The 19490-nt window shown below is 50.6% G+C and overlaps 1 protein-coding gene across 3 annotated transcripts in view; it reads right to left on the bottom strand.

The window, feature by feature from the left end:
* Wbp1l (WW domain binding protein 1 like) overlaps nucleotides 1–19490 on the bottom strand; it is a 58284-nt gene that overhangs the window by 23053 nt on the left and 15741 nt on the right. Inside the window, exon 1 of one of the 3 annotated variants that reach the window (NM_001177813.1) lies at nucleotides 10758–10936. The exons of the other annotated variants lie outside the window; for them this stretch is intronic. Coding sequence (NP_001171284.1) covers nucleotides 10758–10784 — 27 coding nt within the window. The 5' untranslated portion in view covers nucleotides 10785–10936. Of the gene's footprint in view, nucleotides 1–10757; nucleotides 10937–19490 lie in introns of those variants that run through there. 3 annotated transcript variants of the gene reach the window in all.

The raw sequence follows: 19490 nt of genomic DNA, 5'->3' as shown, positions 1-19490 counted from the left end.
CGAAAGGCGCAGTGCATCCTTTCTGAAAGAGCAGGCTACTGCTAAGATGTTAACCAAGAGTCAGACATGTGCAGAGGCACTGGGCAGGATTTTTAAGCTGTTTGGTAGAAATTCAGCAGTTTCCCAAAAGAACAGTCTGAGCTAAATCTGCAAGTTCTGCTGACAGAAGCAACAGACCAGCCTGATAAAGAGTCAGCCTCACAGCTCGTGGCTGGGCTGTGTGGTTCACCCCTTAAGGGCTCTGCCCCCTCTCCCATTCATTCTCTAGATACAAGGTCCAGAGCCTGGAGCCAGCAATGCTCTAGAAAGCAGCGAGGAAACAGGTTCATGCTAGCCTTCCCTTAAGTGCTGATGAGCAGAACTACCCGAGGTATTTATTAAGGTACAGCCAGAACTCTGGCGTCACTGACTGAAAATTCTCCTTGCAAAAACGTTCCCTGAGCAGGAATGGTGGCACTGGAGTGCAATCCTACGACTTGGGAGGCAGAGGCAGGGGGATGAGGAGTTCCAGGCCATTCTTAGCAACATAGCAAACTTGAGGCTGGCCTGGGCTACATGAAACTGTCTACACACACACACACACACACACACACACTTAAAAATGAAAACTAGGGGCTGGAAAGATGGGCTCGGCTGTTAATAGCACTGGCTGCTCTAGAAGATGACCTGGGTTAGATTCCCTGCACCTACATGACAGCTTACAACTGTCTGCTGAGTCTAGTCCCACGGATCGGATGCCCTCTTCTGACCTGAGGGGGTACTAGGCACATATGTGATGATCAAACATATATGTAGGCAAAGCACTTATACACACAAAATTTAAAAATAAACAACAACAAAAAAGCAAATAAAAGCTAAAAGCACTCCCTGATTTGGACGTGCAATGTGTATAAAAGCAACATTCTGTGCTTTCTAGAACAGATGAGGGCTAATGGTCATTTCTAGAATCCCAAACATGTCCCAACAGTTAGTCACAAAAGCATCGACTCAGAATCAGGGCGTATTAAATTATTTGCCCTACATCCCATTCCATAAAAGATGTAGAAAAGCCGGTCGTGGTGGCGCACGCCTTTAATTCCAGCACTTGGGAGGCAGAGGCAGGCGGATTTCTAGGTTCGAGGCCAGCCTGGTCTACAGAGTGAGTTCCAGGACAGTCAGGGCTATACAGAGAAACCCTGTCTCCAACACCCCCCCCCCCAAAAAAAAGACGCAGTAAATCATAAACATATATTCTAAAAACAAGTGACACCTCGCCAGGCAGCCGCCGCCTGGCAGTCCTGCTGCTTGTGAAGCTGCCTCGTGACTGAGACCTCATTAAACTGCCCCCAAACAGAGCAGCAGAGATGAAAACCCATTTCCTGTGTTGCTATTAGGAACGCGGACAACAACCTCACCAAGAGCCACCTGACCCTATAGGAAAATCCCAGAGTTGAAAACCCAAAGCTGCAACACACCTCAAGGTTTTCCTAAGGCCCACTTGGTAAGGCCATGGCGCTACAGCCCTATGGGTTCCGGCTGGCCAAGGTGTATAAGATACCATACCATAGGATCATTCTTCCATCCCTGGACACCCCTAGAAGACAAGGCGGCCCCAGTGACCTCACCTCACTAGCCTCCTCTTCCGCAGGACTCTATGAAGTGTGACTCCTTTTAATAAGGACTTAGAGAGCAGAGGGCTGAAACGGTGTAGGCAGGGCACAGGCTGGGTGCAGGCAGGGCACAGGCTGGGTGCAGGCAGGGCACAGGCTGGGTGCAGGCAGGGCACAGGCTGGGTGCATGCAGGGTACAGGCTGGGTGCAGGCAGGGCACAGGCTGGGTGCATGCAGGGTACAGGCTGGGTGCAGGCAGGGCACAGGCTGGGTACAGGCAGGGCAGCTGCTTACTGTGTACTTTTGAAAGTACGAGACACTTTATCTTTTTCTTCTTAAGTTGCTTACATTTTACGGATATGAGTGTTTTGCCTACAAGTAGGTATGTGCACCATGCGCCTGGTGCCCACAGAGGTCAGAGGAAGTTGTCTGATCTCCAGGAGCTAGAGTTGTAAGCTGCCATGTAGGTGCTGGGAACAGAACCTGGATCCTGTGGAAGAGCAACCAGCGTTCTTAACGGCTAAGCCATCTCTCCCGTCTCTGATCCAGCTCTTTACATAGGTGTTAGGGAACTTTACTGACTGAGCCACTGTTCATTAAAAGGAGAGGGAGGGGAGGGAGGGAGAGGAAGGAGGGGAGGGAGGGAAGTACCAACATATAAGAACATAAATACAGGGGTTAGAGAGATGTTGCAGCAGGTAAGAGTGCTTGCTGCTCTTCTAGAAGGAGCAGGGTTCAGTTCTCAGCCCCTTCATCAAGTGGCCCATAATCGCCAAAGTAACCAACCAAAAGCACAGACTGACCTGGCTCCGTCCCTGCTTGGCTCTATCCATCCTCCCCTCATGCCGACGGTCCGGCCATCTCCTCTGTTTGACTTAGTCACACTGGGCTGGGCTGATCCCTGACTGCGGCTGATTATCCCCCCCTGCTTCTTGGTCACTGGAGGTAAGGCAGGCTGGGGAGGCCTGAGTATCAGCAACACCCCTCGGTTTTCTACAGTGACGCACATGCTCAAAGCTGTGCGTCACATGTCCCATGCCAGACAGAGCCCCCTCTGCTGCTTGAGGGCCAGTCCTCCTGGTACTCAGGAATCCCCACCACCTCAGCAAATGGGAAGAGAACCAGGCCGCCCGTGTCAAGTGCTGAAGGGCTTTTCTTTCTTCCTTTTTAAAATTTTATTTATTGTTTTTTTATGTGAATTGGTGTTTTGCGCACATGTCTGTTTGTTTATGTGAGGAAATACCCATTTCTTTGACCAGAAAGAAAAGGTATAGTTTTCAGAGGGACCTGAGCTATCAAGGCCGAGTCACTGGACTGCTTTAAGAGAAAACTGGTGAGTACCAGTTTCACTAGCAGCAAAATGCACAGGCCATAGGGCTCACCTCACGTGGCTGTCCCTTCCAGTCCACAGTGTTCAAGACGCCTGTTTGCTCCTACCTTGGCTAGAGAGTGACATTAAAACTGCTCTCTCCGCGAACAGATAAAGAAACCCTGGGTCACCGAGGAGCTGCCTGTAGGACTGAAAAACTTCAAAGAATCAAGGACTTTCTAACACTCCATGCCTACATTTAGAGATTGAAACAGACCCGATGGTTTAGGAAAGGGTGGAGGGTTGGTCTGTTATGAGAATCAAGACTACAATGGATGTAGGATGCTGTCATAGATATGGAGCTCGAAATATGGCCTAATATTAAAGTAACTGCTGCCTGATTGTGTAAGCTGTGTCGAGTTATCTGAGTAAGATTTCCGTCTGGCCCTGCTGGGGGGTAGATACCTAGCTCACACGGGGTAAGAGATGAGATTTCAGGTCTACAAGGGCTTGGCATTATTTGCTCTGCACACACAGAAAATAACTTGTCTGCCCTTGATTAGACATAGTCCTTGCTGACTAAGGGGGCAACTGGCCGTAAAGGCCCACAAGTCTTTGGGAGGGTCACAAATGCAGGAGGCTTAGGAAAACAAGGAAAAGGTGCATCTACCTTCCCTTTATTACATCAGCCATTCCATGCATAGTGATACACACCTACCATCCCAGCTCTGGGGAGGCCGAGGCAGGAGAGTCATGAGTTCAAAGCCAGCCTTAGCTACATAGCAAGCTCTCCTCTTTAAGGCCCATGACTCCCTCTCAGAACAGCAACAGACTGCTGTCAGGAGCTTCTAGCCTAGGGTTTTGCATTTAGTCAGCCATGAGCCCATAGTCAGCCAATCGTGTTTAGACATGGGGGGGCAGGGGGGAGGGGCACCGCACACGCCAAACTGCCCCTAGTTTTAATGCACTGTTCTAGACAAAAATCACATAACTGTGTTCTGTGAAGTCTCATTCTCTGATTGGCTTACGGATTCTGTGCTCTGTGAACTCTCAAATGACAAGACTGAGGTCAGAATCACACATGCATCTACTCCAACAAAAACCCTTCAGAAAACCCTAGGCTGAGGACTAGGGAGCCATGAAGCCCTTGGAATAAGTCACTCTTGGTCTCTCATGCAGCAGCCTGCAGAGAACCTCCCAAGGTTAAAGCCTGGAGCTCTCATTTCCCAGATGGGTGAGAAATGAGCCCCCAGCTCCTCAGGTTTACAGTAATCCAGCACAAACTGAGCCAGGTTCCAAAATTCAGAGCCCCACTCAGAGGTGGGCACTCCTCGAGTGCCGGAGTCCGCCCCAGCTCATCCCAGCGCTTCCCTGCATTGTACTGCAGAGCCATACTCAGGGTGGGACGTCAGGAGTGTTTGTGGTTGTCGGGGAACCAGGATGTCCAAACCCTTGACTGAAAAACCACGCACTAAGTTAGGCACTGTCTGAAACCAAAATTGAGACCTTGCGACACAGTTCAGTGGAAGCCCCTGGAATCCTGTCTGTTGAGCAAAGGAGCCAAACAATAACTACAAAGCCGGGGAGGAACAGACAGAACACAGTACCAGTAAACCCCACACTGCTTCCAGGAAGAGAAGCCAGTGTCACACACCAGCCATCTGCAGAGCCAACATCCTTTTCTGGAGGCTGCCTCAGGCTGCACTCTAGAACTAAGTCACTGGACAGGATTTATTTTTTTAATTCTTGAATATGTTTTTATTCTTTACTTCTATTTGCGGCTTCACTGCTCAAAACTTCCTACAATGGACACAGAAAAGGCAAAGGCTACAGATTTTACTTTTGTGTATTTGTAAGTAGAATACACAATACATTTCAACATAGTGATACAGTAATCTACAAAGAAATGTATATCATAGAAGAGGACACTGATTAAAGAAATACAAAGATATGGCATTATTTCTTTTCCTTTTCCTTTCTTTTGAGTCAGAGTCTTATCACATAGCCTATGCTGGCCTTTAACTCACTACATAGCCAAGGCTAATAATTTCCAACTTCCAATTCTCCTTAGCCTTCTGTCTTTCTTGAGGTCCAGGGTTTGAACTCTGCCCAAATAAGCAGTGGCCATAGATGACACAGAAACTAAGGCAGGTTACCACTTAGGGTTGTTTCAACTCACAACCTGCAGATCAGCAGCTAACAGCAAGATGTGCTAGTAATGGAGAATTAAAAGACCAGTGGTACGGCGGTGGTGGCGCACGCACGCCTTTAATCCCAGCACTCAGGAGGCAGAGGCAGGCGGATTTCTGAGTTCGAGGCCAGCCTGGTCTACAAAGTGAGTGAGTGCCAGGACAGCCAGGGCTACACAGAGAAACCCTGTCTCGAAAAACCAAAAAAAAAACAAAAAACAAAAAACAAAAAAATCAAGGGCTCTCTCTCCATCACTGGAGGAAGCAACCATTGTCTTTGACTCTGTCCTAGAGAAAAGTCGCAGTCAACAGATAGGGTCCTTTTGCCACCAGGTCCTGGTCTTTCTTCCACCGTTCTCATCAGAGATGTCACAAAGAACAAGTCACAGCCCCTAAAAATGCAGCCTCTTCCTACAGAGTCTGCAGGGCTTCAAACCCTCACGAGGGTGGGCTTGGGAGAAAAGGCCTTCCTCACCTCCCACCGCAGGGCAGAGGAGGGGGGTGCTCCCCTGCCTGTCGCAAGATTTCTACAATCAGTCCAGATAAGGATTCTGGCTCTGGCTCCAACAATATAAACAAGTGTCACCTTGGTGGCTGCTGCGTTATACACAGCTAGTTCCCTTCCAAGCTGAATCTTGCTTAATTTGCCCTGATCCCGGTGGAGTGGAGGCTAAGCTCAAAAGGGTCAGGGTGACGAGGAGCCAGAGCCTGGTCCTCTGCCACAGAGCAGGCTACAGGACCCAGCACCAGGCCAGATTGCTAGGGAATGAGTCACGGCCATTACACTCACTGGTACGCTGGAGCGCAGACCTCTTCGATTCCATTCTCCTTTTGGCAATACGGAGGTAAGACCCCTCACATGTGGTGGTGGTCCTGAAGTAATGAATGCTATCCCCCAAGTAAAGGTTGGCTAATAGTGAGCAAACCCAAAGCCAGAGGCTGACGAGTTACCTCTTCCTTATCCCCAGTCGGAGCTCTCCCCCTGTAGCTGGCCTGGGGGGGGTGGGGGTCTCAGTGCTGTGTGGTTCTCAGGTCATTTGCTCTTTGCTTATGTTGCTGGGGACAAAACCCAGGCAAGTGTGTGGAGCAGCTGCTTTAAGCTCTAACCAGTGGGCGCTTCCCCGGCCACTTGCTTTCAGACCTGAGGAGAGACTGGTCCAGCACTCTGCCTGTCTGGTCTATACCAACAAGGGCATGCGGATACCAGTCACTCAAGGATGTGAACGGCAGCTGTGGACAACAATAGGCCTATGTTGTCCTGCCCCCAAAGAGGCTAAGGCCGGAGGATTAAGGGTTCAAGCCACTACAACAAAACCCCTTCCCCCTTCTCAATTTTAAAAAAGGTTACAGCTAGCTCCTCAGGAGACCAGGAGTCGGCCTCCTTATGCCTCTTGTCATGACCAAATTCAACATGGACAAAAGACTCCAAGAAGGTCAAAGACTTATTTTCAGTCCCACTGGAGACCACATATTTCTGGTGTTAGAAACCACCTCCACCTCCACCCCACTCCTGCAGCCATGACGTAGACAATTTGGGACACAGTAGGCCTCCCCCATAGAAGACAGAATTTTAATGTAAGTTATTGTCTCCAAGGGTCTAGCCTGTGTTCCACTGACTGGAACAACTGTGTAACAATTGGACTATCGCCTGTACAGGACCTCTTGTCAGCCTTGGAACTTCTGAGCCACCTGTCCCCTTTAATGTCATGTGAGGATGATCTGCACCTAGGGAGTCTCCATCATCCACACACTGATCCTAGCGGAGACTGCGGCCCTCCCGGGTCAGGGAGAGCATTGACCCGTCCTTGCATACTCAACATGCTTTGAACCTCTTTTGCACAATCCTCTCCAGGTACAGAATGCTGATCCTAAGAGTCTTCCAGTATTACCAACCCAACACCTCCTGACACAGTCAGAACTCGAACTCACTCCTTCTGCAGGCTGAGCCCCTGCTGCTGCTGTGTTGTTCTCTAAAAAAACCACCTCTACCTTCTCAGACTTCAAGCCAGACTTTCTCTTGGCCAGAAAACCACAACAGGACAGTGTGCCTAACTGTGTGCTCTGCCTAAAACCTGGGACACAGCAGCACAACCAGAAAATTTCTACACCTTGGCTCTTCCACACACTGTGGACAACACTGCTCCCTGGTCAACACTGTAGCTTCTTCCTACTGAGCTATCCTCACTGCCCTACATGAAAGAATTCACACATTCTGAGGCTCATTTGCTCTTCACATACACTGAAGTCAGGTCATGCTCTCATCCATCCATCCATCCATCCATCCACCCACCCACCCACCCATCCATCCATCCACCATCCATCCATACATCCATCCATACATCCCATCCATCCATCCATCCATCCATCCATCCACACACCCATCCACCCACCCATCCACCTATCCATCCATCCATCCATCCATCCATCCATCCATCTACCCATCCATCCACACATCCACCATCCATCCATCCATCCACACACCCATCCATCCACCCACCCATCCATCCACCATCCATCCATCCATCCATCCACCCACCCATCCATCCACCCATCCATCCATCCATCCACCCATCCATCCATCCATCCATCCACCCACCCATCCACCCACCCATCCACCCATCCATCCATCCATCCACCATCCATCCATCCACCATCCATCCATCCACACATCCATCCATCCATCCATCCACCCATCCATCCACCCACCCAACCATCCATCCATCCATCCATCCATCCATCCATCCATCCATCCATCCATCCATCCAATGATTAAGGGCCTTATGGGATCCCTTTATAATGATAAAAGATACCTGGCACACCTAGGAGTTCCTGTTTTGTATCAGACAAATTCAACCCCAAGATTCACAGAGAAAAGGCAGTTTCTCTTTCCATCTGTAGGAACAAGCTGAAGCCACACTGCTGGGCTCTCACTGAGGTGAGCCACACGCCTCACCTGATCTGTCTGGGCTGCTCCTTCCCTAGCTTAGGTGTCTAGTAAACTATCTATCCGTCAGGCTCGGGTCAGAGAACATCTCAGGAAAGCCTGCCATGTCCACCTTCCACTGACCTAATCCAGTGGCTTTTCTCCTCCATTACCTTATCCTTGAGCATTCTCCTTTCATATTCCTACACACTGTCTTGTCTCTAAACCCCGGAGGCCAGAATCTCTCAGAATATATCTGAAATTATGTGGACCATGAACATCTGGGACAACTTAACAGAGCTACTATTCCTGGGCCCCACAAGAATCTACAAAAACTACATTTGAACAAACCCCTCTTCGGGCTACTCTCATGACATTTGAGAACAATGGAGTTAGGCATAAGGTCCTTATTTGGTATGCAGTATAAGAAAGGACCGTGTATCTTCGCATCCTTGCACCAGGCTGCCCTCAGTGAGAGACCAGCAGACAGGAAGTGCTTGCCGTGCAAGCCTGACAGCCCGAGGTCAATCCCAGAGCCCATAGTTTATCACCAAGGATCATTAGACAACTGGTTTTACGTGACTCCATATATGGGACTGTCATATACGGAAACGCTAGAAATAACAAAACTATGTAAGCTACAAATACTTCAGCTGGCAGAGGTCGAACTGCAGAAGCTGAGGGTGCTTAGGGTCATCGAGAAGCCCTGGAAACTGTTGCCAGGAAACTGTTCAGGAATCAGCCTAGAAACCCGATTCTGGTCCTTTAGGATGCTCTGAGAGCCTCAATTCAATGCTCCCCACCACCTCATTCTCTCAGCTGGGTTGGGGTTCTGGGACATAGGCCTTCACCTTCTGGCCCCTCCAGCACGTGAGATGAAGTTGTCTTGGTACAGTAAGAAAGAGCCTCTCAACTCCGAGTCAGTGTACAACGATGGGCACCGAATGATGGGTGTACAAAGACACTGAACTCACTCAACGTCTGCAAAGGGGTCTGCAGCCTCTTGCTCCGGTGCCACTGCAGTCACGTGTCCTTCAATGCTGTGTGAGTAGGGCTGGAAGGGGGGGCTCAGCAGTCAGGACTATGCATTGTTCTTTCGGGACCTGAATTTGATTCCCAGCACCACGGTGGGTAACTCCGGGATCCAGTGCGCCTGGCCTGTGTGAGCACTCACACTCACACACACCCACACAGAGACACACACGCACACAAATTAGACATAGGAATAAGAGCTGGAGCTGAGTGATCCCTCTGTGTGCCCTGAGCCCAGCCCGAGGTCCTACCCTGGCACCAGACACACACACAAAGATTCTGAGCTTCCTGAGGGCCAGCCAAGGTGCTGGTGTTTTACACGGCGCTCTTTCCTGACATCGTCTTCGAGAAGATACTGTTATTTGCATTCGAAGGATGGGGTTTGCAGCCAGTGGGGGACCCTGGAGGAGTCTGAGTGAGCTCAAATCTCCTGTCCTCCCAGTCCTGTTCTTTCCACTGTACCCCAGCTGCTGAAGGGGATGTTTCATCCATTCATTGTCTAACATGGCTCTACATCCCCTCCAGACCTTACCATGCTCCAAGGTCAAAGGCAGCTCTTCTTAGGGAAGGGCGCACAGTGCTCATGTGGGGCTGTCCCGCATCAGCTGCCTCAGAGGACCACTCTGAAGTTTTCTCACGGAGCTGTCACCCATCCGCTGCCTCAGAGGACCACTCTGAAACTTGGCAGTGACAGACTGCTCCAGGCATTTTTCCCAACCCACTTCTAAAGAACTCGGGCCACCCCTGGGAGATCCGCTCACCTTGCACTCTGCTCAGAGAGTAACCAGCTGGCCTTCAGGGCTCCCTTCTGACTAGGGGGGGGGGCTGAGCTGACCATGGCTCTGCCTCCCTCCCCCCAACCCCTCAGGCAGGGGTCAGAGGATGCGTGCCTCCTGAAGCCCTGCTGCTGGGTACAGTTACACATTCCGATATAGACATGCCTCTCAGACCGAGAGGGGGGTGGAGTGTCAGACTCTCAGAAGCCCTGGAACAAATACTTGGCTCAGTGTCCATGCTTGGGGACAGCAGCCGGTCGGTCCCTCGCTACTGGCTACTGTTTTCTCATTCCACACTGGGTTACCGGCAGGAATCGAACCCCACCCCACCCCACCCCACCCCCACAACAGTGACCAACAAAGCATCAAGCCTGTGCCACAGGGGTCTGTTTGCCGTGCAAATCAGTCAAGCGGGACCAAAACAAGCAGTTCCAACCCCAGCCCCTGAAGTGTCCAGGCTACGTCAACCCCACGGCCACAATGTAAAAGAAAGAAAACTGCCTTCCTGTGCAGGGAGGCTCAGAGCCACTGCCCACCCCTCCCCCAGCCCCCTCAGAGCCAGTGGACTGGGAAGAAATCCCTCGTGCCCTCACTAAATCAAAATGGAGAAGGATGGGGGGTGGGGAGGGTCAGCAAGAACCCTACTATGCCTCACTCTTCAACAGTCTCCTCCATAAAACTAACTGCACACACAGCTTTAGGGTTGCTAATGCAAAGTCAGAAATGGACAGCCTTAGGGTCACCTCAGGGACATGGGGGTTAAGAATATGAAGGCTCTGGAGCCTAGGAGCGAGCAGCAAGCAAAGAAGGCTAGAAATGTCTGGAGCTACCCTGCCAAGACTAAGATACTTTCTAAAACATGTCCTCTATCAAAAGAGTGGTAAGACAGCAGGTCCCGCCCTGCCTCCCTTCCCGAGCCGAAGATCAATGCTTAATTACCTGTCTAAGCCCCCAGAGGAAAGGCATCCTGGAGGAGCATCGTCCACTAATGTTAGCAACAAAGGGCTCTCAAAAGTTAAGGTCTCGGAGTGAGCATGGCCCGTGGTGGGTGACTGCTCAGCTCCGTGCTCTCCGTGCTCTCCGTTCTCTGGTCTTCCAGAGCAGAGCAGAGAGTAAACAGAGTCCTGGGACCCAGCGGACCGCCTGCTCTCCTCACTACTCCCCCACCCCCACCCCGCCCCCGCCTGGCCCCGACCCACCCCCACCTTCTCGTGACATATCTCAGACGCAGCACAGCCCAAGCTGTCTGCCAAGGGGGAAATGACATCAGTTCAGGCACAGCAGAAAAAACTTCAGACAGCTGCTGAGGAATGGAATACTGTGGATGTGTAGGAAAGCCATGATGCCAGCACCAGCCTAGAGCGGGGCCTGCTCGCTCCCCCTGCTCTGACCCGGTCCTGGCCTGCAAATCAAGTCTGGGAAACTGAAGAGAGAGAGCCGTGCTTCTCTGCATAAGGACTAGTTCCCAAGGTATTGCTTCTCCTCAGGAAAGAAACCCAAACCTGGTGACTGCAGTTTCAAAGAAACTTCTCTCCACCCCACCCCAACCCGTGGCAATGCTCAGTAAACCATAGCCGGCCGCCCCCCAACCTCTCAGGGAAGAGGCAGATGCAGAGGGGGCCCGGAGAGACATCTCTCCCAGCTTAGGTAGAAACCCTGGCTGCTGCTTTGGGCTCCCTGCTGTACAGAGGAGTTTATGTTTCATAAACAAACTGGGTGTGCCCAGGTGCCAGCATCTTTCCTCACTTGCCTTACAAAGGGTACAACAAGTCCCACCACACCCCCAAGCCGCCAGCAGTGCAGGTCAGCTATATTTAAACCGACTCTCGGTTCGGAAAAGCTCTGCCCCCTTAGATCTGCCCTGCTTCTTTTTGCTAAGTTTGGGTCTCAGAGACAACCAGAAAGCGTTGCCAAAGAAGCAAAGCCCCCCCCCCCTCCCGCCGTCAGTGTCCTGATCGGGGGTCAGTGTCCCGATCGTCCTGAGGAGCACCCTTGGGAGCACTCCCCAGACCTGAATCCTGCACCAAACACATCCACCAGCATAAGCTCCACGTTTGGGTGTGGATTTGCAGAAATAACTCTCTGGGTGTCTATGTGTGATCTGAGATTGAACTCATCAGCCCCATCATGCTAGACACGGGCTCTCCTACTGGGCTCTACCACACCCCCAGCCCAGCACTGACTCCAACAGTTTCAAAGGGAACAGAGTCACTTTTTGGTAACTTAGACTGCAAATCCACTATAATTCCCTCAACTCAAGAGTCCATATGGTTCATCTTTGTCTAATTTCCCGCAGTTCTTTTCCCTCCGTGAGACTTACCAAAGGCCTCCATGACAGTAATACTGCTGGGCATGACCCATGTAAGCCAAAAAGGATTTCTGTAAATTACCATCTTGAGCCCACTTAGGATGCACAGCGCCGAGCACAGTAAGGTGCCGCGCTCGAGCTACCCAACCATTTAGACTCCAACCAGACACAGCGCGCGCGCACAGCACCCAGCACAGTGGGGCACCACACGTGCTGCCTGACCATCAGACTCCAGCCAGACACAGTGTGCTCCCTCCAGGTCACAGCTGATGGCCAAGGTCACATCGACTTTCCTGACAAGAAAATGAATATACCAAGCAGGCTGAGCCATTACATGAGACTCCTGTAAGGACAGACCCCCTACTTTATTGCTGAGAAGACAAAAGGCTGGTATACTGAGTGGTTATCTCTGTGGGTGTCTGGAGCCCAGAGAGCCACGCTGGGGCAAATAATGTATTTTCAAGATACACTCAGTCCATTGTAAGCCCTCACAAACGGGCTGAACTGCCAGACAGATGAGACTGGACATCAAAGACCAGTGAGCTGGCTTTCAACCCCTTCCCCTCATTTCCTCAGTTTCCTGGCAACCACTGGGAACCAGAAAACATGTTAAACACAATTTAACTTTGGCAAGCAAACTAGGAAATACGTCTCCAGTCTCTCCTGGACAGCTCTAGTCTGTACCAACCACACAAGACAGACGGGCACCTGCAGTTCTCGGGAAAGAGTGCTATGATGTCAATGCTCCTGGGTATCTATCTCACACCCACTGACCACCCACGGAGTGCCAGGCAGTGAGTGTTCCCAGCGCCAGGGATACCACCATTAGATAACTCCCACGCCTTGCTTTGATGGCTTACAGAATTATTGCATATTTCTTTTTGTTTGATGGGAGTGGGGGTTGAGGCAGGATATCAAATAACCCTTACTGGCTTTGAACTCAACACTTAGCCAAGGATGCCCTGATCTTCCTGTATCTACCTCCCGAATGCTGGGATTGCAGGCTGGCTCGGGCCATCATCATGCCTGCACTCCACCGCAGCCCTCTTTGAGACAGGGTCTCATACAGCCCAGGCTGGCCACAGACTCACTATATACAGCTATATACAGCTAAAAAGAACCCTGACCTCTGACGCTCCTGCCTCCACCTTCCTGGCTCTAGGCTCAGAAGGGTGTGCCACACCTGTGGTGGTGAGGACAGAACCCAAGATATCACGTATGCCAAGCAAGCTCTCTACCAACTGAGCCATATGTCCAACCCCTGCATTTCTAAACAATATTCATCAATGGCAACTTCAATGGCGACTTGGGAAGGAGTAAAACTGTCAGGATCAACCTTCTGTGGATCCTGCACCAGACAGGGCTTCTAGTCAAGGGGCTGCCGGGGCGCATCTAAGATTATACATGTCTGAGCACAAGGAGGCATTTTACCAAGAACAGCATCAAATGCTCTGGAAAAAGTGCTGACAAGTGTTCACACTAACCCAGTTCTTGCCTCAGCCCGCTGGTGACTAACCGTCCCTAAACACTGAGATCCGGGGGTGAGGACAGAAAAGAAGGGGGGCTAGCTAATTCAGGCACTCTCAGGGAGGTGAGCTCACTTTCTGCCATGCCCTAGAAATATTACAACCCAGTGACAAACATCATCACCACAACCCGGTCCTTTGGGGTTTTAAGGAGCAAGATGGCCATGGCTGCCGGGCTGGGGGTGGGGCTGGGAGAGTCTTTTCTCAAGTGATCCAGGCTCATAGTGGAAAGTGAGCCCAAAATAAAGTCCTCCCTCAAGTAATCTCCGTCATCTTCCTGTCAAGGCAGAATTAAATTGAACGCAGAGCTTACCAACTTAAAAAGGAAGCCACACTACACTAGAACTAGGCAGGATCAGCTGTCACAATGCTCTAAGCTAACACCGCTTGCTGCCCCGGAGCGCTGTTAGTGTCCTATTGGCTCAGCCCTCTCCTCCCCAGAGAACCCTCCAAGATAGCACTGCCAAAAACCCTTACCCCTTGGGTTCTGGTTAGCTTTCTATTTTGAGACATATTGCAACAGCATATATATTCAGAGACATTACTCTTTGATGTGGTCTAAGCCTTCTGACAGCGTGTTTCCAGACAATGCGTACATCTCTATTTACACTTCAGGTTATCTGTTTTATCGTAACCTGAGTCACACTCAGGCACTCTACCTCAACGCCACAACCCAGGATATAGGGTGACTGTCCCTACTTGGTGGCAGTAGCTGAAGCATACAGCACTCAGCTAGCTGTGGGACAGTAAGATTTTAAATGAAGGCTCTGGCTTTAAGGGGTTTTTTTATGATACAAGAGTCAAGATACCAAAAGACCAGAGCTACCAAGAGGGAGAAATATGGATCTAAGAAGTAGCTGTGAGGATAAGGTGACTGTCAAGCATAGAGCATACAGACAGCCTGGTGGGGTTGAAGAATGCCTTAGAAGACTCACACGGGGGCTGACAGCAGTGTGCGCGGTAGTCATGGCCTTGGCACACAGTTTGCGAACTGAGTTCTATGAGGTAAATGACCGGCCAAGTCTAAGGTTCTCATTTGTTCTCAATATGTAACAGTGCCCATACAGGACCAAGCTGGAGATACTCCTGGGACATTGTGGAACAGCGGTCATGGGACCCTCTGATAGGAGAGTGGAGGTCTAGGGGTGTCTGTCAGTCAAGGATGTGAAGAGAGAATGGCGCTGTCAGAACAGGACAGCTGCCAGGCCTCAGGGCAGTAGGTGCTCTCGCAGGCCCCCAAGACAGCCTCCTTTCCAGAGGTTTGGGCAACACAAAACATCCAAACTTTTGATTTTTCTTAGCGTCGAGCACAGACCCATTTATTCACTTGAAGAAAAAGAGTAGCACGGAAGTTGGGGGTGGGGGCACTTCTCAATACGCATAAAGCTATGCGCTAACAAAATGATCCTGAAGTGATTATCGTGGGAGATGCCACGGGTCAGATTGCACCCCAGACAAACATTCACAGACTGCTGCCAAGCGGCCACGCAGGAGTCTGCTCAGCTGCCAGAAACCAAGAATCCTGGCTTATCTGTGTCCGGGAGCTGGACAAGGGCAGACGCTCAGCATACGTGCTGAGGCAGGAAACGTACACCTCGCGCGAGCGCACACACACGGAGGAGTTCTGTGAGTCACACGACTTGCTCCTTCCTCAAAGCATCCTGAAAGCCCAAGACTCCTCTCTTCTTCCGGGCCTTTCAGGGAAGGTGGCTGAGCAGAGTCCTTAGCTGCAATAGGTAGCCTCGCGCTCCACATCAAGTAACATTCACATCTCCAGAAAAGGAAGCTTCAGCAGAGACTGAGAGTCCCAATGTCCCAGATGGGAAAACCTAAGTTTGAGTGAAATGAGGTAACTCATTTAGGGTGCCCCCCCCCAGCCCCAGGAGATGGAGCGAGCACTTCACCCAGGCCTACGTGGCTCCGCAATGGCTTTGGCACGCAGAAATCGTATTTTGATATAAATTAAAATTGTCTCCCAGACTCATTTGGGAACCTCATACCCAACAGCTGCCTCCAGCCACCAGGAGGAAGTGTGATGAAGAATTCTGATTGACAGCTCTAGTCTATGTGCTGTCAAAGCAAGCGGGAAGTTTCCTCACCCTCCTTACCCGGTTTTGGACAAAGACAAGCACACACGGAGACAAACACAGGCGCTGCGTAATAAAGAAAAGGGCTGGGTAGAGACGTCAGCCTAAGAGCTCCTGAGGAAGAATGGCGCAAGAAGCAGCTGCAAGAACGGAAGAGGAGCTCGTGTGTGTGTGTGTGTGTGTGTGTGTGTGTGTGTGTGTGTGTATGGGGGGTAAGCACACTCTGTGGAGCCCAGTATGATGGACACACACAGAACATGTGAGGAAGAAAGAAAAGGAGGCAAGAATCAAAGCAAGGCAGTGCGTGTCTGTAAGCCTAGTATTCGGGAGGCAGAGGCAGGAGGATTACTACAACTTTGAGGTCCCTGTGGCATCCATGTAGCTCAGGATGCCCTTCAGTGGTCCTACGGTCTCAGCCTTCCCCTCATGCTGGGATAGGCATGGGCCTCGGATCCTGCTTTAATCTCCATGTTTTCATGGAGGGAAGGACGTCAGAGTTACACAAGCTAAAACTCACTGACAGTTCCCACTTCTGCAACCCAGTAAGAGAATGCTTCTGGACTGGAACGATCAGTCCGCAGACACTCACTTGATGGGTGGGTGTCTGCTATCTTGGGTCTAGAGCTTACTGAAGCTCCTGGTGACTCTAGGCATCACTGACGAAGAACAGACACTTCCAGGAGCACGACTTGTTCAAGGGGGACAGAAGAGTCTACTTTTGTGCCAAAATCTGGGTGTTTTTCTGACCTTATAAATACATCTAACCAAAGAGGTGCATAGCCAAGAATCACATGGGAATTAGCAAGCCGTCTGCAGAGACTTTTCACGTATCCTAAACCGCACTGAAATAAAAGGGCCAGGGATGCCTCTCCGGGATTGAGTGCTTGCCTGCTGCATGAGAGGTGTGAGACCCTAGCTCCAACTGTAGCACTGGAGGAAATTGTAATAGGAGGATCGTGACAGAACGGAAACAACAGAGAGACCAGGTCACATCACCTGTATGATTCACACCCAGAAGCCACAGGAAATGGAACTCCCTCAGCATGACTGGGGCTTCCTGGGCTCCACCAAAGCTGACTTCGTTCACTTTTTATGTAAACTTTGGGCAAGACAAAAATAACGTGGTCCACTCTTTGGTGGGAAAGCAAATGCAGTGATGGCTGACCCAAGGCAAGGGCTCGCAGCATCCCAACCTGAAGCAGCCCGGGATGATGGGTCCCAGCATCTGCACAAAGCCTCCTAGTGGTGCTCCACCCCCTCCTGCGACTCCTCATGTCCGTCCTCCCCCACCCCAAGCCTAGCTCCTCTTCTAAGGTCTGAGCAGCTCGATAAAAGTCTCAGATAACCTAGGTTCTGTAAATCTCATGCACGGACCTAGGTTTGGTGAGAGTCTTCTTCTCAACAAAATAAGGTAGAGGGCAACTGAGGGAGACATCCACGCTCAACCTGTGGTCTCATGCACATGTACACATGTACACATGTGCGCGCGCGCGCACACACACACACACCATACATACACAAGGGGAAAAAGTGGAGGAAGGAAGGAATTGCAAAACAGGAGTGCTAGTAACATTTCATTTTCCTGGCCACAAAAACCCGACAAGCCAGTACAAGATCAGGAGAATACCTGAATCTGACCTCGGGTTCGAGAAACTTTAGGAAGGGGTTAGGAAACCCTCCTGTGTGTGCCTTTTGTTATTGTTATTTGAGACTGCCAGTCTCCAGTAGTCCGGGCTGGCCTCAAACTTGCAACTTAACAGACCTTTATCTCCAGCCACCTCCCAAGTGCTAGGACTACAGACTTGTAGTCCACCAAAGGGGCCTTGTGTCTCACAATCTGTTCATCTTTAATTCTCAGCTGAGGAATTACAAGTATTTAAACCATCTCAGGGGCAAAACTCCCTTTCTCCAGGGAGGACCTGGACACGAGCTAACCGCTTCACACGGTTTTTTGATTATGGGAAATAGGGAGCAGCTACCCAGCTCGGTCTCCCAGCTCCGGTCTCCCAGCTCTGGGTTGGTAACATCCGCAGTGCCTGGAGGCAGCATGAAGGATGGTGAGATTAAACAGGAACAAACTGGAAGCACAGCTTACGGTACTGTGCCCCTCCCTTCCTGGATCTTACACTAATCATCTATTCGGGCGATCCTTCCTTTACCACCAGCCCCTCCGCCCTATAACTAGGAGGAAACCAAACCTATTCTAGATTTAAGGTTACGTGGTCAAAAAACGCCAGGAGAGAGCATTTAGGCAACCAGCCTGCAGGTTGTAAGGACTGTGAGAGCATACAAGCCAAGCGGGTGCAAACAGAGGGTGGCAGAACTCAAGAGGACAGCGCCACACAGGCAAGGGATGCTTAGCCCCATGTCACTCCATGTCCAGTCACAGCAACTCCTGAACCCTATGCTTCCAATACACTTCAAAAATGCCTTCATCCGGGGTCCAAGTTAGGGGAAGGGCAGGGCCAGGCCTCCCCCCAGAGCTTAAAGTGTTTTTTTTTTAATGTGTCTATTTCGTCTACATGTACGTTATGTGCCCACTGAGCACAGAAGAGGGCATCGGATGCTCTGGAACTGGAGCTACAGTTGTGAGTCACCATGTGAGTGCTGGCACTCACACTGAGTCCTCCACTGAGTAACCACTGAGCCACCACCTCTCCAGCCTCCTGAGACTTTGAGAATTGTATTCCCAGTCCAGAGTAACTATCCCCCCCCACCCCCAAATGGGCTGGCAGATACCAGCTTATTTGCCTTCACACACATGGCTCTTCATTGCCAGAATCTTAAGAAACAAAACTCTTCCAAGGTTGCTGTGCTCAAAACAGTGTCCCCAGGAGACACACCCAGGGACCAAGAACTCAAGCAAGCCAAGAAAATGTAGAAAATCAACTCAAAAGAGTCAAAATGTATAAGCCATTTTCATGTCTATTTCAGGATATTACTCTCCCCATTTGCCAGAAGGGCACAACAGAGGTGTGAAAATGCCCAGGATAGCGATCAAAGGGACCGAGGTAGAGCTCTAAGGGCTGACGTCCGGGAGACTGGCCTTTTAGACTCTGCCAAGCTCTGACATGCACTTCATGATGGCAGCCACTGCAACACACAGACTCGTGAGCCTGGACCAGCTAACTGCTCTGGGCCTGCTCATGTCTATCAGCTTCCAGGCTAGCATTCCTGTGACTGATGAGTTAAGAGCCTGCGTGAGCCTGCATCAGAACGACGCTGGGCAATTCCTTCCCAGATGCTGGCTGTCAGAAACTAAGTGGACACTGAATGTGAACTTCATCTTCATAGCTAAAAATTAACTAATTTATTTATTTGGTGTGTATGAGTATTTATGTATGTATGTATGTATGTATGTATGTATGTATGTATGTGTGTAATATTTGTGCCTAGGGCACAGGAGGGTGATTGGAGGACATAAGATCCCCTGGAACTGAAGTTAAGGATGGTTGTGATCAACTATATGGGTGCTAGAAAAGAACCCAGGTCCTCTCCAAGAGCAGCAAATGCTCTGAACCATCAGCCACCTCCCCAGCCCTGAACTTCATACTTGGGATGAGAAGTGCCTGCATACAAGCGGCTAGTGATGCTCTGGGTGAAGTATGGAAGCGTGGTGTGGTTCAAACAAACCCTTTCCATTAAGCAGGCTATCTTGACCCAGCCAAGTGCACTTGGGGTTGATTAAGGAACACTCCTGTTATAGCGCACAGGGAACTGGGGACACAAAGTGGAATCTGGCGATGCATTG

Source organism: Mus musculus, chromosome 19 (genome assembly GCF_000001635.26).
Source record: "Mus musculus strain C57BL/6J chromosome 19, GRCm38.p6 C57BL/6J".
NCBI lineage: Eukaryota > Metazoa > Chordata > Mammalia > Rodentia > Muridae > Mus > Mus musculus.
The sequence above is the reverse complement of the archived record's forward strand: the minus strand, read 5'-3'. Positions and strand labels throughout refer to the sequence as shown.